The 27,554-nt window shown below is 44.0% G+C and overlaps 1 protein-coding gene across 4 annotated transcripts in view; it reads right to left on the reverse strand.

Annotated features, from left to right (window-relative positions):
- Positions 1-27,554, reverse strand: part of LOC126922376 (uncharacterized) — a 185,676-nt gene that overhangs the window by 133,553 nt on the left and 24,569 nt on the right. Inside the window, exon 1 of one of the 4 annotated variants that reach the window (XM_050734922.1) lies at positions 18,268-20,831. The exons of 2 other annotated variants lie outside the window; for them this stretch is intronic. In XM_050734922.1, coding sequence (XP_050590879.1) covers positions 18,268-18,322 — 55 coding nt within the window. In that variant the 5' untranslated portion in view covers positions 18,323-20,831. Of the gene's footprint in view, positions 1-18,267; positions 20,832-27,554 lie in introns of those variants that run through there. One more of the 4 variants, XM_050734923.1, reaches the window with a different exon arrangement.

Below are 27,554 nucleotides of genomic sequence, written 5' to 3' on the forward strand. Positions count from 1 at the left end.
GTTTCCTAATAATCGAACAGCGCACATATAACCTGTAAGCTTCGTGCCACGCCGTAAATTTTTGACTTATCGTGAACTCAGCACACCAATTAATTAGTAGCAAACGTGATCTTTAATGTGGCGCCACGCAACGCCGACGCGACGTAGCTTCATTAATATGTATTAATCGCACGAAGTCGATTAAACGGTTATTGCTTTCTGCTTAAATATCAAACGCTGAAAATTAAGACGTCCTTTTCTCAATAAAATCTGCTTTCACCGCGTCTAGCAATCTTCCAACGTATCTTATAATTATACAGCATCCATACAAATCAAAACTATGGTATTTTAACCACACCGATATAACAAATCGTTTACTATAAATCTTTTCCTACATGCTTATAATACACTCGTGCTCGAAGTTATAGTAATTTTATTCCCAACTGTGATATTTTTTACACGTACGAATCTTACATATATCATAGCAAAATTGGCGCCAAGTCTCTGTCTCGACTAATTCGAAACAGTTTCAATGTCCTAAAATTTATAAATTCTCAGTCTCTACAACTTCCGTAAATAAAATCACCGTAAAAGAAGACTTCTCAGAAGAAATACGAAACTTTAAAAAATCAGTCAGAAAAATTTACGAAAACTCATTCACGCAAGCTTCCAGAACAAATGAACCAACGAAAGCTTCCTGTGCGTTTTCTCCGGGCAAATAAACCGTTCCAAACGAATCAATTACGATTAACGGACTAAACGTAGACGAACGCGACGACAAACGTTGCACGGTGTATCAAACGCCGGTTTCTCGGGCGCTAATTTATTCGATAAACGAACGAGAGACGTTTTGCTGAAGTCGAGCTGTCCACGGAGAGTTCACAGGCGACTTTCATAATCCGACGTTATTGCACAATCGATAATCCTCCCTGGAGTAAACGTTGGCGTTTTAACGCTCGGACATGGTCCGTTAATTCGGTCGCTTAATCGAAACCGGCGGTCGTTCGGTCTCGCGTGTATCCACTTGTCAATATTTCAGATCCATAAGCCCGAGCAATCCGTTCAGGGCTTTCGATACAATCGATATCGCGTGGAATCTGTCCTTCACGGTTCGCGAACTATCTCCGTGTTCTGTCGACGTTAAAATTTTCAGAGATCGATCGTTTCCTCTGATCGATCCCAAACGTTGTGATAAGAAGCTGTTTACCGCGGTGGATTTGTAAAAAGAGGAAAGTGGAAAGCTGTAATTAGAGGATTAGTAGGAATTATGGTAGTAAATCGTTTGGTTGGCGACGGTTTGTACAATGTTCAACATTTCGCGAAAGAGGTTTAACGAGAGGCGACGCTGCTGGCAAAGAAACTACTTTTTGCATAGAGACAAAATGATACAAATAATATAACTTAAATGTCCTTTCTGTGAACCGAAAATTACTGCAACGTTCTTTTAAATTGACGATATTTATGAAAAATACCCATCGAATAAAATTAAAGATGCCCCTCGGAGTGTCGTCCCGTGTTCTTCGCTTTTACCATGGTTGAATGATATTTTCCAAAATAGGGACGCTTCTCTAATTTCCAATGATTTCAAATGAAAGCAACGTACGAAGATAGAACGAATAAAAGGCTCGGTAATAAAACTTCTGACCTCTACTTTGTTCCTGAAACTTTAACCCTTTAGGTAGACGTGTTCGGTGTACGTGTGTATAGAAGAAAGTAATCGGAATTGGTTACGAACTCTTACGTGCGTCAAATGTCATCGGCTTGACCTATGAACTCTATGCATACGATAAGCAATTGCTGTAGAAACGTGAATGACCTATAGAGATATTCCCAGCAACATTTCAAACGAATCAACAGCCTCGATCGTTTCTTTCTATCGAGCCAAACTTGTTCGACTCTCGAGTCTCGGTCAGCGTCATTTCAAGCGAATTACAACTACGACGAAGAAAGAAAAAAGTGAACATACAAATCTTTGCACGTACTCGCAAACGACAGTTCTAACTACGAACAGTATTTACTAGAGCGCTGAAATTGATTTGCAAATAGAAATCATGAATATTTTTTGCGATTCATCATATACTACCATTAAACGAAGTTAATGAAGTCATACGAATCCAGTGAGAGAGATGTTAATGACGAAGGATTGCCGAGCGTAAGCATGTGTTTCGTCGTATATCAAAAATGCCACCTATCATTTGTAATCGATATTACGAGCTAATAAATAAAAATATGACTAATAGAAGATATAAATTTTTTTTAAATATTCGCGATATTTATAAAAATATGCTAGCTTTAAAAAGTCTGAACTATAATAAATACACGGATAACTGTAAAAATCATTCTCGGTCGAAATTAATAATTTCAACGAACGAATTTCCAATTATGTCTTTTATTTATACGAATTTTATTCAAATAATCAAGACGTCTAATTGAAACGAAATATCCACCGATGTCCTTAAATGACGTAGAAACTCGCAACAAGATCTCTTCTATCGATCGTAACGCGTCTATTCGGTTTGACGTTTCGACACGCTCATAAAACCAGACATTCTCGGGTTAAGTTGTCACCGTGGCCTCTCGACCAACAACTCGCTGGCTACGGCTTCGCGCAGCATCTTGGAGGGGGCATTAAACGTGGAATCATCGTGAAATACAGTCAGATAAAAACAGCAGGCTACGACCCTCGGGATGTGGTCAGGTCGGGTTACGCATCGCCTTTACGAAGGACTGACCTCTCTCTTCGGATCGTAGGAGGCCAACGAATGGAAGATGGAGCGGGCAAACGAGCCAACGAGAAATACCTCGGATCGGGGAAACGTCAGATAAAGTTCCCTCGGATCGGAAGTTATTGATTTTCAAGCGTTTTGGATTTTGGATTATTATCGACGATTCGTGCAACCTATCGACGAGTAATGCAAGAAGCTTGTTCCAAAGAAGTTGTAGCAGAGAGAATTTCTTCTTTGAAAATGTTATCCAGAGTTTGGTAGTGAAAAAAAAAAATTGTTTGCGAGTATGATAAAACTATAAATTCTTTTAAAAAATATTTAACACAGCACGGAGAATACCCGTCTAATAAAAAGTGTATAATAAGAGAATTTGCTGTTTCAAAGGAAAATAGGAAAAGTACACAGAAAAATATAAAAGTTAAGTAAGGATAAATTTTGAGTAATTTCGCTTCAGACTTGCAAATGTGCAAATGGCTACGTTTTTTGATTTACATTAAATAAATAGCGGGTTTATCGACGAGGAATTTATCGTGTTGCCTTTTTCAAAAATTCTTTTCAAACTTGTAGAAACATTTTTACATTATATTCTCGGAGTACTGCGTCTTAGATGTATCTTGAAGAATCTACTCGAAGAAAGTACAACAAAAACGATCTTCGATGAAGATCGGAATATCGAAGGGAAGAAATACGGAAATTTCCGACTCGCACATTTTATTCACAACACGCTTAACCAACAGCTCAAACATCGCGTAATGCTAGACACAATATTTGCTCGGCTCTAAAATGAAAATACAGAATCTTCCATCTTTTTTAGATTCTGCATCTTTTTAAGGTATCACCGTCAAAACTGAGATTTTATTAGCACCCGATCGTAACTTACTAATCATATTATATCATCCTCCAACGAACCAACTAACACCTGGAAATATTCGTCATCCAAATTATCGTCGTTCTACAGTCGACGTCGTCGTCGTCGTGCTCCTCGATAACTTCACCGATTGCTGTTCGAGAATCAGAGAAGCAGTAAACCAGCAGCGAGGATTATCCGCGGGTGCAGGCCTCTCCATAAAATCGCTCCATTTCCGTGGCGCGGCCAAGGTCAAGCCCGTTTCCTTCGAGAAGGTGGAATAACGCTCAGCGGGTACGCGGCTATTCGCGGCGGAGGATGCGAAACGAGCGTGTAAACGTCGCGTATTTCACGCCAATGAAAACCGCACGGATCATTACGAGCGATCGCGGTCGGACGAGGAAATTCTCTGCTGCGGTCGACGCCGCGTCTGCATGGCTTACGTTACGGCCGCTCTGCTTCGGAGGAAGGTCGAAAATGAGAACTCCGAAGCGAGAACGTCGTGTCCTTTATGGGAGTGGAGGAAAAATTGCCAACACTCGCAGAGACCGAAGAAGCGAAATAGGCCACGTTGGGTGCAGAGGATGACGATGAAACGTTGATGGAAATTGGAAAAGGCGAAGTAATTCGTTCGCGAAGGGAACAAACGTCGAGAAAAATTACAGAAGGAATCTTATTCAATTTGGATAGAAGTCTTAACTTAGGATGGAACTGTTTCATTTTTATATAGGAAATTAAAATTCTCTGCGATTAGGCGAGGCGCATGAATTTGGAGAAATCGTAATTCATAGATGTAGAAAATCTATCTTTTCTCAGAGAATTTGTTAATTGGACCTTATTTATTAACTGTAACAATACCGGTGAATCGACAAGTTGCAAAATGGAAATTAATTAGATGACTTGTAATTTGTAAAATTTATACTTCCACGGGTTTCATTTATCTTATTACCGAACGTATTACTCAAAAGAAAAAAAAAAAAAAAGAAAAAAACAGAAACTAAAAAAAGGGGGGGAAGGGAACTAATTAAAACCCTTAAATGAAACCTCGTAAGAAATAGGAAAGGGCGAAGCAACGAGAGCAAAGGAAGAACGAAGGTTCAATAAAGTGGCCGATTAAGGGATTCCCGTGTGTATTTCGCAGGCTGACAAGCAAAAAGATCGACCGATAAAAAAGCTTACCACCGAGGAGGCGGAATTAAGCAACATCAAAGACAGAAAGAGAAGGATACATTGTAAGGGAACACAAGGGAAAAAAGGGTTCGAATTAACGAAGAGACCGCGGAATCGTCGCGAGCAGATAAAGAGTAAAAGGAAAGAGGAAGGGAAGCGGGAAAAAACGAGGAGAGGCAAGGTGAACGAAAAGGAACGAATCGCGGCCAGATTAAAGAAGAAGGGGCTTTCGAGAGAAAAACGAGCAACACGGTCGAAGAAAGAGGGAAACGAGCTTCTCTCAGCTGGCGAAAGAAGAGATCCAAGGAGAGAGCCCCGACGTTACGTTTACGCCCACCGAATCGTAGTACAGGCCTGGGGATCACGCCCGAGTGAAAAAGGTAGAAAGAGACATTAGAGAGCCGAACGGGTATACCTTTACGATACCGTCCTCCGCCATAAACGTCACGTATCTTTGGCTAAAGAGAGCTCGTAGTGGCGCCCCTCGCGTACTCACCGGCCCTTTATTAACGACGTGACTTCACCGACTTCCGGGACGATGAAAAGAGACGGTCACATCGAACGAGACAGTTCGAACAAAAGGAAAGGACTAGAAGCGATTGTATCTATGTGCTTGTTCCTTCGGGACAACCGTGTCACCTTTGTGGAAATGGAAGTGAGGAGAATAGCGGAGAACAGAGAATGGTTTTTGATGAAATTCTGTACTTTAGTTCTGTACTTTTATAGGATAATAGAGATACAGTTTGATAAGAGATTACCATTACGTAAACTAATACTTTCGATGTTTTTGATTTAAATAATTTAAGTGGGACTTAACGAGTGGAAGCGTTCGTTATTGGAAACGAAGATGCTGAATTTATACTAGTGGAAATTCGAGATTTAGAGCAGAGAGAGCGAGGATTTTATAGAGAAGTGAAACGTCGTAAAATGGTGGTTTACGTTTATAGGGAGCCACATAACGATATTAACAGCACTGAAAGTGACCCGCCGGTAGTAACTTAATTAACTTAATCGGATTAGAGAATACTTGTTTCGATAATCTCGAATCTTGTCGTCTCATTTAAGTAAGCCGAATGCTTATACAACCTAATAATTTCAACTAAAATATTCGTCTATACAATCCTGCTTTCCACGAAAGATTCCCAATTTTTAACGAAGGCCTACGATTAAAGTTTCATCAAAATTGATAACTTGAAAGATTTTACTCTATATCGTTCGAACATTGAAACAAATTCCTAAATTCCTGCACCATCGGTCTCGATGATATCATCGCACTCTAAATAACCCACGAAACTCTCATCAAAGCTTCTCTAGCTCAAAGCTTCCTTCTCCAATTCCATCTCGCACAATCCCAAAACGTAACGCTGCATCTTTACAAACCACTGCGTGTATCACTTTCCCTAGAATCTACGCTAATTCGATTAAATACCATCGCTAAATTACACCTCTTTTTCTTGCTGCAACCACGAACCATCGCAGTAGGTACGATTCACCGATCTTAAATATCGACGTAAAAACGCGGTCCAACGATTTCTGGAAGAGAGACAGGCGCATGCTGCCGGGCAACGAGGCCGAGGGTGAAGAGAGGAGAGGAAAAAGTGAGAGAGAGAGAGAGAGAGCGGTCCAGTGTCTTCCGATTAAGAGCGAGCTTGCGTTCCAAGGCGGTCGTAACGCCACTCTAAGAGCCCGTACCTGTCCACGGCCGGGTAATACCTGAAAACATGTCTCTATCACGAAGGGGAATCTCCCTCGTCCGGTAACGCCTTCGCATAAAACCGACGTTTTATCCCGTCTCCGGCGGCCGCGACGTGTTTACGGCGTTTCTATAGTCGACGGCGCAATAACCAACGTCCCTCGTCTTCTCGTGGACTCCACGAAGCCAGGGGGATGAGGAGCGGAAAGAGAAGGCCAGAAAGGGTTGCAGGAAAGAATATTTTCGCGGGGCGGCGTCTAAATTAAGAGACGACGGTAGCACCAAGTCGACTATCAGCATTTTCCAACCTCCTCTGGTCCTCATACGCAGCTACCAACGTGCCGTGATTCCGATAGGAACATAGTTTAACCCATGAACAAACTTTTGGAGGTTGTGGCCTCAGTGAAAAGGATTCGCAGAGACGACTAATCGGCTCTCAACAAGCCCGTTAATCGGTTAATTGGCTAGTCGGCCAAAATCCTATTCGATACGTTTAGAACGTTTTTCCATATAGCTGTCACTTCAATTTTCCTCATACGAGGATAGTACCTTAATTATAGTTAGGCGATCCAGTATAATTTTTCTTCCACGTTCTTTGGACTAATGTTCTCCTGTCAGTCCCTATCGAGTTTCTCTTTTGGTTCCACTACCCTTGGTAGCCCGACAACGTCAAGAACAAGCTGCGCGAGTTCGAGTTGATCAATAGGCCTATTTGATTGGATATTAATTAATAGACAGGCCAATTATGGAGCATATTTGCACAAGTTTCGTATATTGATCGTAGGTAGGTCCAGCGTGAAGACTTTCATCTTCGTTCTCCTGCACGTTCTTTAAACTGACGTCTTTTTGATAGTCTCTACCAAGCTGTTGCGTTGGTTCTACTATCTTTGATAGCCCGACGACAGCGTCGAAAGCAAGCTCGCGAATTCGAGCCGATCGATATGGCTGTTTGATTGGATATCAATTAATAGACAGGCTAATTATGGAGCATATTTGCATGTGATAGACCGGATGCAGGCGTGATACCGACGTTGGCGTTCCACGCTCGTTGGAGATCGGTCAGTGGAAGGTGCAGCTGCGGTTACTGATTGAGAAACGTTTAATTGCTCCGCTGGCAGGCTTCGAGTTGGCGCTTAATGAGATCGTAAGTTTCATTGTAAGATAGCGATCCAAGTTACTTCGGTATGGTTTTTCGTCTTTTTTGACAGGCAACCGCGTGTTCTACGTTTCAACCATTGACAGCGTCAGAAGCTAAATCTCATATCGCGATACGATACATGTCAAAGTTTAGGCCGGTGTTAATTATCGATAACGTTATTTTTTCCACTTTTCTTCGCGATTCACAGGTATGCGTGCCACTTTTCTTTATGACCACTCACGCGATATTATACGTACTGACATTCGTAAAGCGGAAATAAATTTTGGCGAATGCTTATCCGCGTTGGTTCCCGAATGCCTCGATCCAACTTTATTTTAGGATAACAATGAAGCTTCACGACGACGAAAATGCGACTGGGACACGGAAGGAGATTAACAAAATTAAAAATACGACAACTTTCAACTACGACTCTCGGACGATATTCGAACAATTTACGGTGGTAGTCGTTAAAAAAAAATTCGTTTTAACCCTTGACAAAGGACGAGATAAAAGTCGAAGCAGAAACTCGTTTAGGAAACCCGCAACGTAACTCCTGCAATCGTCTACTTCGATAACCACGAGTAAGAAGAATACCACAAACCCTGCTGGAGGATAGTCTCGAAAGAGAAAGACGTACCTGTGGCTGTCGTTTTCATACAACACGACGAATTAAAAGCATACGCGTACGGCACGGCAGAGTGAGAAATCGAATGCAAACGCGGCGATTGAATTTCACGATGCCGGGCCGACAGAGGGGGCGTTCGAAAAATACGATTCACACGGTGAAAAGAAAACGGTGAACGACGACGGGTACGCGCGAGGTTTTGCCAGCTCGTTCCCGCAAGAAGGACAAACGTTTTGGTATTCCGTCGACGTGTCGTCTGGCTTGTCATACCGACACGCCAGCGACGACGCGCTTCGCGTCTTCGGTACGTAGTTGGTAGGCAGACGTGCCAACCCGACGCACGGCTAAATATGCTCGAAGTCACGGATCCAGCGATCGACTCGTACGACAACGAATGCGACGCACCTGTGCTTTTGTTTCCCTCGCGACAATCGCCTTTCAATTTTTTTCACCGCGACCAAAAGGAAAAACGAGCAGGCGGAGACGAGAGGCGAATAGGTTACGATTAGTCAGCTGATCCTTTGCATTTAACAGGTGGAACGGTCGGATAGTCAACGGAGTGTAAATGTTTCAGCCGCTACGCGAAAATATTTCCAAGCTTGCTATTCTAAGGAACGTGGTACGACAGAAGATTCAGGTGACGAAGTTTTACGTTGTTGAGACACGAGGTTCGCGTAGACGGAACGTTCGTTATATCGTATTATAATATATTTAAGATATCGTTACGTTTATCGGATAGAAACATTAATCAGAGTGCGAAAATATTTTCTGGTTTGTTGTTTGAAAATTACACGAAACGAGAAATATCTATCGATGCATCTCTACGATTTCGCGTTTAATCGTCGAAGTTATCAAAAACCAGAAAGTTTCTATAGTTTTCTACCTGAAGCAATCACGGCTTCGAGCATTCGATCATCGTGCCGATAAAGATCTCGATTCGATTAGCTCGCCGCACACGAGAGTCGCGAAGTGAATCAATAAAAAAAGAAGAAAAAACGACCATGGTACACCCGCGATAGATCGTTCGATCACGACGACACGACTCACTCTGCGATTAAAATTGACTTCCGGCGGCGGCGCGGCCAGCTCACGCGACCGAGATTCGTTCGGTGGATTGTTCGAAGCGGCGACCGTTGCGTCGCCGTAAAAAATCGTTATCTGACCAAGGGACCGGGTCATTTGCATTTTCATAGGGCCGCGAGGTGTAGTTCACGGCTCGTTAGATCGGCACCATGCACCGACAGCTATCTCGCACACGCGCCACCACACATTTCACGCATCTTATTCCTCTCGTTAAAAGGTACATATATATATAGCAGCCGCTTCTTCTTGCTCGCGAGCATTCGATCGACCGCCAACCGGAAAAGTGAAATCATGCCCGAGACGAAATAATATCGGTATCGGGATAGCAGAGTCTTGTTAACCGTGACGAGCTGCGTTCTTTCAGTTTCAGTGCAGAGTTTCGTTCTTGCTTTTCGATTTGCTGGTATTTCGAATTTACGAAGCTGAGCGTTACGTTCACTCTTGGCTTGCGGATCTTGGTGGTTTAAGCTTTGAGATGTATCGTGGTTGGTTCTGGATACCTGTTTCACCGGCCTCCTGAGATGCATTGGATTATACGTTGGTTTATCATTTTTTCGAATTTGTGGAGTAAACGGGTTCTACGTTCGACGTATTATTTGAACTACACGTTTAAGACAGGTTTCTCTTGGTTTCTAATTTCTTTGTATCCAGCATAGAAGCTATTCCTCTTAAATTCCTCTTAAGACCACCCTGCACACTGCATCGTCCACACGACAAACAAAACGATCGAGCAGTCGTCGAATTCTAAAAGGGAATCGACGAAGAGAGAATCGCTGGAAGAAAACAGCAGGCGCGTGCGAACAGTTGCCGGCGCCCTGTCGTTCCGACAGGTGACAGGGGAGTCCTTAATCGCGCGATGACGTTTCCATGGCGCGAATCGGGCGAGTCACGTCGCTTAATTGCCCCCGCGAATCGTTCAATGGCTTCCATGGCGTTCGTTGTGCGCGCGTTTATCTTTAGGGAAACGCTCGTTCGCTCGGCCACGACAGAAAGAAACGAAGAAAGCGCTGCCCTACCTGGCGCCATTATCTAGTAGCCAGTGAGAAAAGTGTCGATAACGAGCAATCAGAACGGAAAGAGAGGATGGCCAGAGCTCGATAAAAGGGGAATCGAATCGGGATTGTTCGGCCAGGATGAAAAATCGGACATGCGCCAGCTGGCGAGGCGTAATTGCCCGCGAATGTTCCAGCACTTCAGGCTCCTTCCTCCTCTTCAGGACGATTCGTCTGCATGTCCAGACCATGTTCTCTCGAGTTAACGACGCTGGAAACGAGACGAAAGCTTGCGGTGTTCGCGCACGTCGTTCGGAAACTGGATTTTTCGTTTGCCGAACACGAGGTAATCTTAGAATCGGTTGCACGATCTTGGCGACACTTGGGTCTTCTGATGTTCCAGGAAGATCGCAGAAACTCGGTGATAATTTCGGATATTTTAAGATTCTGACGATATGTGAGTGATACATGGGAACGAATATAACAGAGATTCAACGTTATAGAATACTAAATAATAAATTTCAAAAGCACATGCATCGTGTTTCCACGAAAAAGATTCCCGCGAGTCGAAGCCGCAAAGCGAAATCTCTGACGCAAAGAAGCTACACCGGCTTCCATGGAGGCGCGTTAAAATCGGAACACCTGTTCCACAGAAGCAGGAAACGCTCGATCCTCGAGCGATTTAAGGCGAACGATAGAAAGAGGAGGCCTAGAGAAAACGGGGGCTATGTTCGTTAAAGCCCGTCTCCCGCTGTTCGAGAAACTAATAGGCGCGCCATAGCACGGGAGCCGCCTGGAAATTGCTCCGCGAACATTCCTAATCACGTTTTCTCGGAGACAAAGCAAGCTGCAACCGCGAGAAAGCAGAGAGAAGGAAACATCGCGCCGGTCAGATGACGGTCGAAAGGAAACGAAAGCTATGGGCAGAAGATGAGGAAGCGAGACAGAGAAAACGAGAAAAAGTGGCGGACAACGCCGAGAGCTCGCTCGAGGTGGGAACAAAAGCCACTTCTTCTTGTTTCTCGTCTTTTTTCTTTTTTCCCTTTTTTTTCTTCCTCTACGCCCAGAGAGAAGGCTTTTGGCTTGCCACGTACAGGGATCACTCGTTCACCATTGTGACTTCTTGCACGTATGAAAAACCACAAACCACCAACGTTATTTCGCGGCTGCGAACACGAAGGGTCTCCCTTTCCACGAAGCCCAAACCGCGTAATACCATGGGCCCTCCGCTCTCTCAACCCTCTCCTCCTCTTTCCCCTTCTAGTTTGTCCCTTCGACGGATCCAGCTCTCCGCACCATTACGCCGATACCGAAGCAGCTTCTCGTTTGATCGACAGTCGTCCACTCGCACGTCGATCATTACCGTGTCGCCTTTAGTAGCCGAAAAGAAGCGAAGAAGATCGAAGGCACAGGACGCAGAAGAAAATAGCGCGTATTCGGAGAAATTTTGACGATGAAGACACGGGGGATCGATTTTGGACAAATTTTTAACTGTCCTCGAAATGTTCGGAAGAAACTTCGGGTTCCGAGATAGCGATGACACTGATTCTCCGATAGAAAGAAGAAGAAAGCAGAAGTACACTGTGCGTTGCATCAATTAGAAAATCGCGATATGTACTCCGTAGGTCGGTGATCGGTAAGACGTCAAATTGCAAAGAAAGATCTCTGTCAAGCTAAAGCATAAAGCTGCGCGCCTCGCTCGTAAAAAAACACATCATCTTCGATGCTTGGAAAATCTCAGATTTCATCGCTTCTAACGCGGAAATTCCTCGTAACGCGCTGCAGTTCGAGGAACGAAACCGATTCTCCAGGCCAGGGGCCCTCTGACCGCAGAAAATCGCGGTCGATATTGACGTTTATCGTAACCGACGATCGCGTGCTCCGCGACAAACTATCGAATCATACGTCGGCTGGTTGTCGGATCGCCGACAAATTAAACATGACAAGGTGACGGCGATACGTGGGCGATCGTTCTGCGCTAGGAACTCGGGTTTGTCCGGCTGCGCGCCAGCCAGCCACAATGGAGGCGAAACGATTCCGCGACCGCACGCTCCATCCATTCAACGAGTTCCTCCTCTCTTGTCGAAGCGACGAGAAAACTTGTCTCGCCGCTCGACACGCTGGTGGCTAGTTTGGAAACTTAACTCTCAAACCGAAGGGGTCTCGTTTTTCTTCGCGTTCAACCAAGCGCGCGGCTTAGACGGATGCGTTGCTGCGCTAGGAAGAGATTTTCCTTCGTTTGGTTATGCAACTCGTTGCAGATTTCCTACGGAGATAGTGGTTGGAACGGTTTCTGCTAGAAAAGGAAGAAATGAAAATGGCAAGGAAGGAGACTCATATCTTACGGCTTGAGTAACTTGCTTTTTCTTTTTTCTTTTCTTTTTTTTTTTTTTTATTTTTTTTTATTGGAAATTGTCTTTATAGTCGTTGGTGAAAGCTTGTGTTTGGATGTTGTCGAAGAGAATCTTTCTTCGATTCGTTGGATAAAGAGATATCGTACGAGGATCTTTGATCGAGAAGTTAAAAGGGGAAGAGCTTTTTTTTGTGATTATTGAGGATACGCGTATTTTTGCTGTTAAAGATACATTACCTGAATTTGTATAAATTAATAAACACGACGATGGACGTCATCGGTAGAAGGAAGTGGAAATGTCGTAAAAACAGTAGTATCTACATCTTGTATAATATCTTCTTCTTGATGTTAAAAACATCGACCTTGATCTATCCCGTGTTACTTAAGAGAGTGTTTCTTGATTTCATTATATAAGACAAGGATAATGTACAAAAGATAAAGTGGTTAACAGTCTCTTGGTTGGAAAATTGAGAAAAACGAAGAAACGAATTTTTGACGAACATCTATCCGAAATTATTCTTCTTCTTCTTCTTCTTCATCTTCAAGTATGATTCGACAAAGAGAAAGATTATTTTTCTGCTAATTACAGTGTGTTAATCAACTTCATTAGTCTTTCTTCGCTGATCATTCTTCCATCTCGCAGCTGAATACCAAATTACTTCTTCCTTTTCAAAGGAGCTTCATCCTTGTTATTTTAATCACGTCACTAACATCGAGTTACTTTAACCTAGAGAAACTATTCTGTTTGAAACTACGACACATTACAACGACGCAACACGTGGGCGGTGCCGCGTGTAACTCATTGTCAGTCAGAAACAATGAAAACGAAACGAATGTACATGGCGCTTCATTCACGAGGGCAAGGATGTGCGATGCAGATGCTTTGTGGCCCATAAACATGTCAATCGGCGACGGCCGTCAACGAGGCTAGTGGTCAGCGATGCAGCGAGCAGTCGCGTTTGTATTTTGAGCGACAGCCAATATTTAACATGGCTGATGACGAATCTTACGAGACAAGGGAATTGCTAGGCGACCAGCCGTGTTATCCGAAGAGAGAGAAAGGTCGAGGATGAACGTTTAAGTACTTGGACCTCGGTTCGAAGCTTCAAGACCCTACATGGTGCTTTCGATAGCTAAGAAGATGCTTCCCTCGAGGATTCAAGTAGCGAGAGTATCTCGTAATACTTATTGCAATAAGTAGCATTAATCTGTAGCTACAGGCCTCTCGTCTCTAGAACATCTTCTTCGGTATCTCAATAGAAGAAATCTAAGCTTGTAGAAAGTCGTGCCTTAGAAATCGCTTTATCAAGGAAACCTCTTCAATCGATGACAATTACATTATTAAATTCGCTTGCCATAGCCGAAGAAGGTGACCACAGTCACCGCAATAAGCCGCAAAAGCTAGTTAGAAAAAAAGCTTAAAACACGGGGGAAGAAAAATTACCGCGTTACACCGCCTTCCGATCGTAACTCAAATCTTCCCACTCGAATGCCTCGGGATTGCTTTTTACATAACCACGATAACAATGCACGACTCGTATTTTCATCTGCTGGCGATTATCTGCGACGCGGCGAGCGAACGTCGATCATTAAAATCGGCGAGGTCAAGCGGTTGCAAAATTCGACGATCCGTCGAACGTTCGTTCGATGGAAACGTTCGCTGGAAATTTTACAGCGCGGTCATCGTCATATGATAATAAGTGATTCATGAATCACTGGAGATCGCACTCGTTCCGATAACTCGAAAATCGTTCCTTCGATACGACTGTTTCAACGTTTTCAGCTCGACGAGACACACAATCCTGCACGCTGTCGCAGATTTAAAACACTTTGAGCTTCGCTACTTGAAAAACAAATATATAATCATAAAAATATATAAACTAGCGAATCAAATTCACCGGTAAGACAGAGAACTATTTAGAAGGTTGAAGTTTTATAAAATAATTTTGTTAAGGTGTGTCAATTTTTTAATGTAGTACCACCATCGAATTCTGATTCGATACTTTTGGAATATGTTCTAACAGTCATATAAAGTTTCGAGCGCGGAAAATAGAAATTTTCATAAATTTTGAATCCAATGAAATTTCCTCCCCTTTTTGTACTTGGTCCGACAGAATAGCACGTAAAAGGGATTTGACCGGACCCGGTCAAGTACCAAGATTTTTACCCGATTTACCAATCTTTTTATTCTTCAAATAAATAATTAAATAAATACAATGTTCTGGAAATGTTGCGCGTATTACCTCAGAGGGAAATCCGGTGTGCACGGTTTACATCGAGTCACTACAAGTACGAACATTAATCTCATTAGTGGCCGCGTGAAAGAGTCGGCTGACTCGTCTGGAGAACGCTCCGTTCGCCATTACTTCGCCGTTATATCGCGACGAATTCGTTCCGCGAGATCGTAGCTGTCGCCAAATCACGAGTTGCATTGGGCACGAGTTAACGAAGACGCATCAACTGGTCGAAAGATAATATATGTCCCGTGAAAAAGCCGCTGATTGCTGTCGCCATTGTAACGCATTCTGTGGCAAACGGGACTGACGACACGTGGGACACATGCAAATGACAAAACGTTCCATCATCATCTTCGATACGTCAGCAGTTGGTCCGTGCCGTCAGTCATTTTTTCATCCCTGATGAATTGGATCTTCTCCGCGAGTGGAGTAGAAGGAGAATAAATGTGTTTAACTTGGGAAGATCCACTCTGATGAAAATTAATGTCAAAACTTTCACGAGTCGAGTGGTGAAGTTGCCCGGTGAATAGATCATTATTTTCGAAGATGATTTAAGTATCTTCTAAGCTATGTTTTCTTCATTTTGGAAAGTCCGTACATTGAAATCCACATAGAATTCTCTATGATTCTACGTTACTCTAAGCCATTCCTCTACGTATAATCATTATAATTCTACGTCATTTAGTGTAAGTAGAACGTCTCTGTATTCCTGATCGTTTTTCTCTTCCGAAATTATTGATAAATAAGCAATTATCAGATTGCAAGGTTTTACTGTATGAAACAATCATTTTTTAATTGCCAAAATTTTAAACGTACTACTTTCCTAATCAATCCTTCGATAAAACATTAATACGCCAATTTAATTGGAACGAAACGATACCGCGAAGAAAAAGAACAGGATGCAACTATGGAAACAAAGCGCCACTGTCAACCAAACGAAAACTGCAAAAAACGATGAAGCAATTTCGCGACAGAAGCCGTCGAACTGTCTGAGAATAGTTGTTCGGAGAGCAATTTCGCCGGAGTAGGAAAGAAAAAATCAGCGGAGCCCCTCTTAATTAGAAGAGCCCGACGAATAAACCGAGCCCGATTCGCCAAGATAAGGCTGTTGGGAATTTCGGCAGCTAAGTGGCAGCCTATTCGCTACCGACAGCTTCCACCGGCTCCTAATTGTCAAGATCGAGAACCGTAATTACACACTTCGACATTAGTTCCCCCGACTCTCTATCTTCTTTCCCTCCTTCTCTCTCTCTCTCTCTCTCTCTCTCTCTTTTTCACTCTACCGAGACATCCTTTTAAGATGCTGTTGGATCCATTTTATGGCGTAAGGGCATCGAAAATAACGTTCAACGCATCCACGTTCGAACCATTGATAGGGAAAGATAAAACGTCTGTTCAGGAAGAGGTAATGGGTTCGAGAAGAATTACGTGTTTTGTTTAAGGAAGTCGAGAAATATCGAAAGGTTTTTAGAGAAAGAATTTTCGTGGAATTTCAGGCAGAATGGTGTAGTCTCTTTTCCTGAAATTTGGTAGTAAACTGGTAGCTGTTCTGAATGAAACATTCGAATTAAGAAATAACGAAGAGGATAGATACGAAGGATGAGATCTATATATTATTATAAAAATTCGAAGCAAAGAATGTAATTTTTTTTTTCATCGAAGTTTAGCGATAAAGCGATTGTTGCAACGTTAAATGTATTTTTAACAAAGTTAAGTCGAGCTTCACAAGAATATCGTACGTGATAAATTCTGATAAATATTATTTTAAACAAAACCTATCAAATTCGAAGTGTATTTTGAAAAATATGAATTATAATCAAAGTAAAACCCATCAAATTTTCGATCAACCTATCGACGAATCATTTTGCACAGCAATTATAAATAATCATCGAACGATGCTATCGTTTTATTACGCAAGTCTAAGTGATCTTAAAATGTAATTCGAGATTCCTTATCGATGATCGTGTTTGTTTCCCGTGTACGTCAGTCGATAGAATATCGAGTACGAATTCCAACAATGAAGAGTAACGCCTACTTTAAACGCACATGTGTTTCACAACTTAGCGCAAGTCGTCACCGCGAATGGCATCCTGTTATAACGAACTCGATAGAATTTTGTTCCCTATCAACACGTATGACTGATTAGAGCAGGCAGCGTCGACCATGAGGAAACGATTGCCGACCTCGAAACGATACTTCGTCATTCTCACTATCATCGTGATACATACAAATGTTCAAAGAATTACACGCTTACGGCTATTAATTTTAATAAAATGATCTCTTTTACGAAGATTTAAACGCAATAAAATATCAGAAAATACCTATTTCGTCCGCGTATAGACATAGTATTTGTGCCTTTACTTTCACAGAAATCTGAATATTCTTATGTATTTGATATAAGCTTAACGACAAGTTAAGAAAGAAACGTGAAAAAGTTTCTCGTTATTATAGTTGTCACACTTACGAAAATCTAGACAATCGCGCACGTATTGTTATTTATCGTATAAAAATGATATATTAATTTCTCTTACTAATGAAATACAAGAGATGCAGCGATGAATATTGGAATTTTCACTCAAAAAAGTGTGAATAGCGACGTATAATTTACGACCTATGTTAACGTCGTACTATCCGTGCTGGGGTACAATTATTGTAATCAATGGAAAGCATTGTTCTCAATGGAACCCGGACGATGAATGGCAACGGTATGTAAGTCTGACTACCGTAGGATAAATATTTTGGACACGAGGCGCTTCGAAAAACTGTGTGTTTAGGAAATATCTTTCGATCCATCGAGCCTTGCTACAGATAAAAAAGAGGATTAACGATATTCGAGAAATAGATTCCACGAAATTAATTACTAAATATAGCATTCAACTTTTTCTCCACGAATACTATATATTTCTCAAAAAATAGACGATTGGACGAATAAAAATACGAATCAACGTTAAACTTCGGTTCGTTATACTACTTGAAATTGATAAAGAAGCTAATAGCTTATTTGCTCGACAGATGCTGCCGCTGAAACTGGAAATAACGCAAAAAATTCCATACTAACGAAAGATTTATTTAACCTGAAACTAATACGATAACTTTTTCCCTGTCTCAACTGTTCCTACGATAGGACATTAGATTACGCGTCTCTTAAGAGATCATTCTCGTTTCGTCAAATGACTTTAAGCGAACAATCTACGTCAAAAATATATGGAACGGTCACGATCTTTCTTTTCGAGTAGCTATGTTTCTACAAGAAAGACCTAAAATATAATAAATACCACGCTCTGTGTTAAATATTGCGATCTCCTTAATTTTAACGGGCCAGGCCTGTGTCTGACGGCTGTTTTCGTTGCGAAACTATCTATTCGCCAACGACCTAACGATTCGACACTCTATAAAAGAAAATGTACGAAACGAATCGACTCACCAGTGTAACACCAGGCCGGCCAGACAACAGGGCTCTCGGTGTCCAGCTCCCTCATTCTCTCAGCGACCCGCGGACATCTCCACTCCGTACGCCCCGACGTAGCGGTGAGTATGTCCAGTTTGATTTCCGACACGAACAGCTTCCTTTGCAATCAACGATCAACCCCCTTTTCTGTTCAACGAGACTCAATCGCCCCGATCAGTCTACGCGCGAGTTAGCTCGAGTTCGTCAAGCTTTCAACGTTTCCAGCTCGTCCACGTTGGCGATACCTAAACCACCTGTTGAACGTCAAATCTGCAGCACGCGCAAACGCACAAGTCCGACAAGAATCATGCCTCCGGCACCGGAACGATCACTTGGCTGTGCACGGGTGGCCAACGAACGCGAAAGATCGTCGAGCACGCCTTTATCGAACGATTGCACGTCCAGCGATCAATTTCATTAAACAGTTAAGCGTAGATAAGAAATTTGCGAAGATAAAGCACGAACGACGATCCGTCATCGGCGCGACGTGGATTCGCTCTGGCCTTGCTACCAGAGGACGGTGGTCGTGTTCGTAAGAGCAGAGTGACAATACGGCATAACGATGTTGCACGCGTGTTACACGAAAAGCACCGTCGCGTCGCGTCGCGTCGCCTCGAATCGTCGCGTTTGCCGCGCGGTCGCGCACTAAATGTCACGGAAATGTCAATGAGGAGTCGCGGACGTTTGACACCTTCACTGTCCCCTCCTTCCTCTTACTCGGCACACAGTCACACGAGTGGAGGGTTAGTCTGGTCTTCCTCCTTGTTTAAACGAGAGGCTCGTCGTTCACCGATCCTCTCGGAACACTGTATCGACACTCGCGCAAAACTCCGGCGATCCTCCGCGTCGGCGATCGTCGACGATCGTCGTCCGACCCTCGACTGACGCGGTCTCGTACTGGTCTACTGTCGCGTGGCGAACACCTCTCGAACGCTCCTCGCCGCTTCCCCGAGTGCCTTCGAGTTTCCAGTTTCCACGATTGTTTACACACGACCGCGGACCTCGGCTAGAACCGAATCGTGTCTCCTCCTTCCTCTCTGTCCTCTATATTACAAATCTTCTCGTACGAACATCCGACGAGCCAAGGACGTTAGACAGTGTCTTTCTCTCTCTCACACACACACTCTCTCTCTCACAAACGTTTTAGAAGCTTCGCGTCCCTAGGAGACTTTGCCGGAGGACGCGTCACCTTTACGACGACGGCGACGACCCGGTAGCGACGGACAGTCAGAGAGAGGATACGCGATCGATCGATCGTTGCCTCCACACGTTCGGGAGGATCGTTGACGTAGCGCAGGATGACACGACACTACAACACCGCACTGCTGCGTGAGGCGACGTCGAAGGGGACAGACGGAGACAGAGGGAGAAGGACGAAGCTTGGTAGGGGGTGAGAAGAGGAGACACACGCGGCGGGAGAGAAAGGGTGAAGGAATATATAAAGAAAAGAGAAGAGGTAAAAAGAAGAGAGAAAAAGAAAGAGAGAGAGAAAGAAAGAGAGAGGGAAGAACCTGACCACCGGACACGCTGGCTTGGTAGGCACGACACACAGGTAAGCGGAGTGGCACTTAGGTTGGTGCACCTGCCGCGAGAGTCCGCGTCGTAATGGGAGCGGGGCAACGGGCGGCAGGTAGGCAGGCCCACCGCTCGTCAACCTGCGGAGAAGGGGAATCAGTCACATGGCGAGGTGCCCCGCGCTGCCTGCGAACAAGGAGGTGGTAGCCGAACCAAGTGGTGGTGGACAAAAGGTGGCAGTGGTGGTGGTACTCGACTGAATCCCCGGTGGTGGCGGCCGTGCTTGGTAGGATACGCGACCGCCGCGGCCGACGAGAAGGAGTAGGAATCGAACAGGACCTCGAGAACCGAGCGCACCGTCCGATCGGAGCAACCTGTCGCTTCGGGACTTCTTTGTGGATATGGTTCCTTCGGACGCGTCTACCGACCATCGTCGTTCGCTTCTTTTCGATCGGACGCGACGAAGAAACGCGATTTCCTTGGACTATGTCTGCTCTGGGACGAACGAATTTCTTTGGAGAGAAAAATGACGCCGCGTTCTAGGTTACTGTCGCGCGATTCGAAACCAACGGATTGCATCGAGGTTTCCGACGATCGTTTTGTAATAGATCGAAGATCGTGAATATTACAATATCTCGCGTAGTATTACGTAGCTTTGCTTGTATGCTGTTTCAACTATTTTAAAACCGTATCTCGATACTAAACGTATATTCTCTGCCAGTAAAGAGATTGGAATCTTCGCGTGGGAATTCCGCAAGAATCGAGAAAATTCAACTGAATTAGTTCTACAATGTATTATGTAATCGTTCGCTGTCGCAGTTCCTTACATATTAACGCAAAAACGGTCTCATAAAAGATAGAAAGTCTACCGGAACGATTTGCCCTGCAACGATTAGTCCGATCGTGAATTTCACATTCTACTTAAGCTACTGCTACCGGATACCATCGCAAGAGTGAAAGATTCGCAAACACTTGGCAAATTCAGGACTCCGTAGCTTGTTAATACAACTTGTACGACGTACGGCAGAATGCAAACTTAATTTGAATATTAAAGAATGTAAATAAAATTAAAGAAAATATAAGGAAAACGTATTTAACAAAAAATTATACGTGGAGGACATTTTGAAAGAGAGAAAGAGAGAGAGAAAGAGTGATTCCTTCATTTAGGTTCAACTCGGTGTTCGGACAAAAGGCACACGCGGTACTTTCGTGTCTCCAGTACCGACTATGGCTTCCTACAAAGGTCGTTGGCGAGTTCCATATTTGGATTCACCGAAGGAACAGAAGGGTATTGAATTCCAGGCGTTTCCACCGATCCACGGCTACAACCTGATGGCAGATTGTCCCCTGACTCGTCGTCGAGGAACGTCGTACGCTGTCTAACTACGTCTTTCTTTACGTCTCTAACTGAACGGAGTTACGTTTCGTCTAGCTGGACAGTATATCGATAAAACGAGACAAGAATGCCTTGTTGCAGCCGCGAGCGGATATGGATGCGGTTTCAGAACAATCGCGTGTACCCGCAAACGCGACGATCAACGATTCAACTGTTTTTAGAAATTGTCATCCGTTCGAGTGATTAATTTCATCGTTCGGAAAGTAGACAAGATCTATATTTAATAGATCGTCGGAGTAAAATCGTCGGATGAAACTTTTAACGTACTTTGGGTTAGTTAGATTGGCGTTAAAAAAACAACTTATCGTATCGATCGCATATTCAAGGAAGGAAAACATAACGTCCGCTAATATACTATAATCATTCTGGTTAGAAAAAAAACATCCTGAACGACGAGTACCACTCGACCTAAGCTGCATTCTCGATTCAGCTTCATCGTTATTCCACTTCCACGCGGACCATAACGCATCCCATCAACGAACCACCAATCTGCCTAGGGAAAGAAAAGAGGAAGTCGAACGAACGTGACAAAAAGTCGAAGCACCTATCGAACGGCTACCTTAACGAAAGAAACGTCGCGTAGGATCGTCAGGGGCTGGTTAACAGGGCCATAACCCCGCGATCCCACGACTTGACTCGCGTATGTCGCGACATCGTTATCGCCGCGGAATATCGGTAGTATACGTCGGTGTCCTGGAAGTGTTGCCCTAGGCGTCTCTCTGCGTGGCGACCGGACAGTGCAAACGGCGAACGAAACGAGGCTGCAACCGTGCAGAGCACGGTAGGGTAGCTCAGCACGCTCGAGAGCACGGATGAGAGCTTGTTAGGTTAACCATCACATTGTTTCACGAGGGCGTGGTGGCGTGTTGTTTGCAACGAGTGCGTGGCGAGGAGGCCTTCCTCTCTGTGCATGCCACTCTCGGCCGTCTCTCTCTCTCTCTCTCTCTCTCTCTCTCTCTCTCTCTCTCTATCCCCGTTCCTCCGACCGCTATGGCCCGAAGATCGAGTCGTGGCATCGAGAGAGCGATATATCGCGGTCGATATATATCACTCGGCGAACCACTCGACTTCCATACGTCCGCTCCGGAGAGCGTACATATGTACGCGTGCATCGCCCGCGGGCTGGCTTCAAGGTCCTCGTTTAGATATCCGTTCCCTTCGAGATTATTCGAGGCAACGACGACAAAGACGATGACGACGACGACGACGACGAAGACAACGACGACGAGAGTCGTTCCAGTTCGTCGATCCTTCGTATCCGAAGCCGATCGACCAGCTTCCGGAGCTAGCCATTACCACCTCGGCCATTTTCTCTTTCGCGGCTCCAGCCGCGATTAAACGGTCCGTCGAACCCATCCCTTCGCTGCCGTCCCACGACGATGTAGTAATCGCCTCGGCACCGTCGATACCAGAGATTAGCGTCAATCGAAACCCTGCCCAGTCGCTGCCGTTCTCCGAGCCGATGGCTAGCGCGAGACGCGATTAACTACGCTCGTCGTGATGCTGCTTGCTGGTTTCTTGGTACTACGAAGATGAGTGCAGTTATTCTTTTTGTAGAATGTTTGTTTGGTGCATTTCTAAAGAACGCGTTATTGGCGCATGATTAGCCAACTTTTGGCAGATTGTCTGTTGTTACGTCTCATGACTTGAGCGATTTGAGCAAATATTTTTGAGATATTTTCCTCCTTTTCCAAATTCGTGCTACTATATGTCGTTCAAACGATGAAATATTGATTTTGATATCTCGAAAACGCATCGACTTTACGATTAGACGTACAACGCACACGGTATCTGTTTGAGTAATGCAGATGTTGGGTCAAAGGTTTCCAGTTCGATTTAAAATCCGTAGAAAGCCTCGGAAATAGCACAGCACTTTCTAAGTAATATTTGATCTATGATAAAGAGGCGTTTTACCACATTTTCCATCGCTCCGAGCGACTGAACAATCATCTTTCTATTTTTCCCTCCTTTCCAGTGAACGTTCTCCCTTCGATCTGATCAAAACTCTCAAACTTTCATCGAAGTTGCCTGTCTAACGCCAGACTGGAAACAAAATTAACACAAATTTGCCAACATAGAAGTTTATGCGCAATTCTAAATGGTTTTCTTCTCTTCTTTCTGTTCGATTAAAATATCCTCGTCGGGCAACAACTCGTTAAGTCGGTTTAATTCTTACGGAAATTAGAACTGTCAAGAAAGTTGACAAGTAATACTACCTTTCTGAATAATTTCCAGTTTACGTTAAAGAAGTACTTCGTACTTCCTCCTGTTTCAAGATGCTAGATCATCTCTTATTCATCAATTTTATCTCGATTAAAATATTTCTACCTGCTCGTAACCTGCTGTAAAATCCTATACGGGATACCCATTAAAACACATTTTATTAAAAGCTTTAGCAAGAAACACAACATTTGTAACACTTTTGCTCGTCTCGTCCTTGCTTCTTTTCCAATTGCGACTGTCCTGGCTAATTATAACCTGCGGCAAAAGTTCGCTATGCAGCAACGATTAAAGCTAAAATTATCGGCATTCCTAACAAGCAGCGAAATACTCTTATTTTAGCGAGCAGAGTAGATGGATTTGACCGAACAAATTACATTTCGCATATTCTTTTGTCCGCGAAAAAGACATCTTCCAACTAGAATAGTCGCACGGGCTATCGAAAATTGACGACAGTCGACAAAACTGGAAATGGTTAACTAACCATTGGTTGTCTTCATTCCGGTAAAAGTCGCTGTTAATTTTATCGAAGGCAGCTGCAGCTCTTCGATGCTCGCAAGAACCTCGAATCTGACTCTGTCATTTTGACTGATTTGGCAATTCTAACATTAACCAGTTCCTCGAACCTGGTTTCGAATGAGCACACAGTTAGATCTTTGCTCGTGCCCCGAGCAACCTGCGCCCGGTCTATATATTCTGGTGGAACGACTATCCGGAGAAACAGAGTGAAGCAAACGGAAGACGATCGACTCGAAATCGACGCGTTAAAGTCGTCTCGCGGGACTGGAAGCCACGGCCTAGCCATAGCTCATCATCGGGGCCGAAGTAACCAGTGGCGTTCATGAATACGTGTTCATTATTTATGAGCAACGCCTCTCGGCATCAACTGGACCAGCCTCCCTATCTACCGGTAGGCACGAAGAGAGGCAGCCGGATAACGTATTACGTCTTCATATTTTTTTCCACCGATGCACGGCTGGTAATTAAAGGTGCCCCGCCAAGGACTCGGATGATTTATCGGCCGTGCTGCTTCAGCCTGATAAGATGGGACCAGCTGATAACGAGCTGCCTTTTGTACGTTCCAGGCACCGTGGATCGAACTGGGTCTCTTTTATTTCCCTCTTTCCCCTATCCTCTTCTTTTCATCTTTTCTTTCCTTCTTTCTTTCTCGAGTCGCTGCTCACTGGTACTTGGCTAAGGTTCGAGAGTATCGAGGTGACACTGTAACGAGTAGTGTCAACTCTCATGTCCATTGGCCTACTCTCGTGTTGCGGTTCGTGCAAAACAACCGATATCGCTGATGAACAGGAAGTTGTAAATTTCGCGATAAAGTCGAAGCTAACGGACACTGGAAGGTGTTTATGAACGCTCTGATCGAGGTGTTGCGTGGAGGATGGTGCGGGATACGTTGAGGTGAGAATCGAACTGAAGCCTCGTACGTTTTAAAACGTCTGAGAGATATCGATAAAAAGTACGTATTTTATGGAAAAATCGCTCGAACAAACCAGCATTGGAACGTAACATAACATCATATAAAATTTGAGGCGTGAAAGAAACTACGAATATTCCTCGTCAAGTCCGCGATGTGACTGTTAAGTACTCTAGCTGTAATTTTCCAGAAACTTCGCTCACGTTCAAGAAAGAAATCGGTAAAGTTAAGCCCAAACGTTACAGCGTAGATGAATCGATAAAAATTTAAGGCCGGTACGTTTTAGCTGCGTGGAAAAAGAACTAAATTGAAACAGCACCTGAACCTCTTAACAACGTCTCTTTTCCTCAAAGATCCTTCATGGAAGACCACTCTCTGTCCGGAAGAATCAGTCCTAATTCATGCTTTCGGCTCCAATCATCGTATTTCCCAGCGAAGATTACAGCGTTCCGAAACACTATAATTCACGCTGGATGGAGTCTCGCTTCTAAACAAACCGAAGCTGCCTCGAAAACCTAGCTCTCAGAGTTGCTCACCGGCAGTTGTTTCAAGTAACGCCAGAAACCATAGTGTTTCATTTCGTATAATATCGTTGTAGCGATGTAACTTTCAAGCGTCAGCGGACTTTACTCTCGACAACGTTGGTACTCGAGTTCCTTGTGGTTTCTCTTCTCGATAGATACGGTAAAGTCAAAGTGGTTCCACGTCGATTGCAACTGGCTACCGAAGAATGAATAGCATTTTACGATATCGATATTTCGTTCGATGTATCACACTTTGCGATTCGCATCTCGTTCTTGTTTCCCAATTTACCCTCGTGGAAACTGTTCTACAATTCCAAACTTTTCATTCATCGATCCATCTATTAATCGGTGTTTCCATAATCGAGATTTCAACGGATAAGGATCAGCGGAACGTTGGCGTCTGCCAATGACCAATCTGAAACAAAGTGAAACCAACACCCCGTACCACCGACTCCAGGCCCATGCAACACCAAGGAACCGTGCTTAAACCTTTACGGTCCCGTTCAGCGAAGAAATTTACGCTCGTCGACAAAACAGAGAGCTCGAGGCGGTCCTCGGCAACGGCCACGACGACGATACCCGATGATGATTTCGAAGATTTAATTAAGACGTCCTGCCGGTACTAAAAACACCCTGCTCCCCTCCCGCTGCCCTTCTTCCTTCTTCACGTCCCACGAGAATCCCCATCGCGAGTTTCTCTTCTCTCGTTCTCGTCTGTTCGCTCGGGCCTCTTCCGGGCCAAGTTAAGAGGGACGCCCTATCGAATGGCTCGGTCGAATTTTTCAGCCCGTTTCGAAGGACGTTTTATTGGCTGCCTGATTTACGAGGAGCCAGGCTCACCGCGTAATTTGTTGCGCCGTATTTAATTTGCCTTAAAAGCGTCCCGTGTTAAAATAAAAGAAAAAACAGAGAAGGAGAAAGAAATCATTGGCCTAAAGAGTACAGAACCGGAAGGGGAAGAGCGTAACAACTTGGCCTCTGCAAGGCCAATGGACTCGCGTCTACACTCTCGCAGGCGTAAAAACGATAACGGGCAGCTGCTTTACGAAATTTTTATTATGATGTACGCGGAGAACACACGACGAACCACGGCCTTAATGAGCCACGAACCAAACGAGCCAGGCTACACGAATGCCCGTGATACCGTCGAGAGATTTCGATTTCAACTGACTTTCAGGTCGATAGTCCGTCTACGGGATTTTGAAACAGGCATCGATTCTCGGATAACGGTGAAAACTCGCATCATTATTCTATATACGTAAGAATTGAATTCTTCTAAAAAGTAGATAAACGCAGGAAACGACATAGAATATTCGTATTTATATGGAAGAAAATGGTACAAGCTTTTCTACCTTTTTTCCTCTCGTAACGTTTATACCATTCTACAGATGCGATAATTAACAGTTCTAGCCGTGAATAATCTACAACACATCCACGTAACTCGATGCGCATAAATGTAAAAATCTAACGAACACGAAAACCGTAACGCGAAGAAGACCAGCAAAAACTGCAAGCAGACATTTTCTCCGAGGTACTTAACACTTTCCGGTGACAAAAACGCTCGATTTTCTCGGCCACTTTATTATCTGACACAATCTCAATAAACGAGCCAATTAATAAACACGTTCCATACTAAAACTCGACACTCGACGCTTCGTTCATTAATTACGTTTCCCGCCATCGCATACCAACCGCGTCATCAAACTTAACCTCAAACAACGCCGATTTTTCAACTTCGTTAATTACGATAAAAGAGAAGTTTCTGCCCAAGGGGGGAAAACGGCGACGCAGCCTTTTATTAACTAGAAACCAGTCAACGGCGTATTGCATAAACGCGTTAATTACAATCTCATTTTGATCGAAGCGAGCTTCGTCCTGAACGCGTTTTACATCTTCCATTTTTCATTCAAGCTTATCCTTTCAACCCGGTTTAATAGTGTCCCCTCGGTGAAAGGAACGAGCATGGGGCACGTCACAAAATTCATTACGTATAAAAAAATCCCAAGGGAGTAGAGAAGAGCCGAAGAATAAGAAGAAGAGGAGAGGTACTCTCCTCGCGTTTCTCCATTCAGGATCGCGTAAAGTTCCGGTGAAAAAGTTTCATGGCCTTTAAACCAAACCTCGAAGAACCACGCGAGTTTTTTGCCTGTACCCGGGAGAGAAACGAGGCTGCTTTAGT

Source organism: Bombus affinis, chromosome 12 (assembly GCF_024516045.1).
Source record: "Bombus affinis isolate iyBomAffi1 chromosome 12, iyBomAffi1.2, whole genome shotgun sequence".
Taxonomy (NCBI): Eukaryota; Metazoa; Arthropoda; class Insecta; order Hymenoptera; family Apidae; genus Bombus; species Bombus affinis.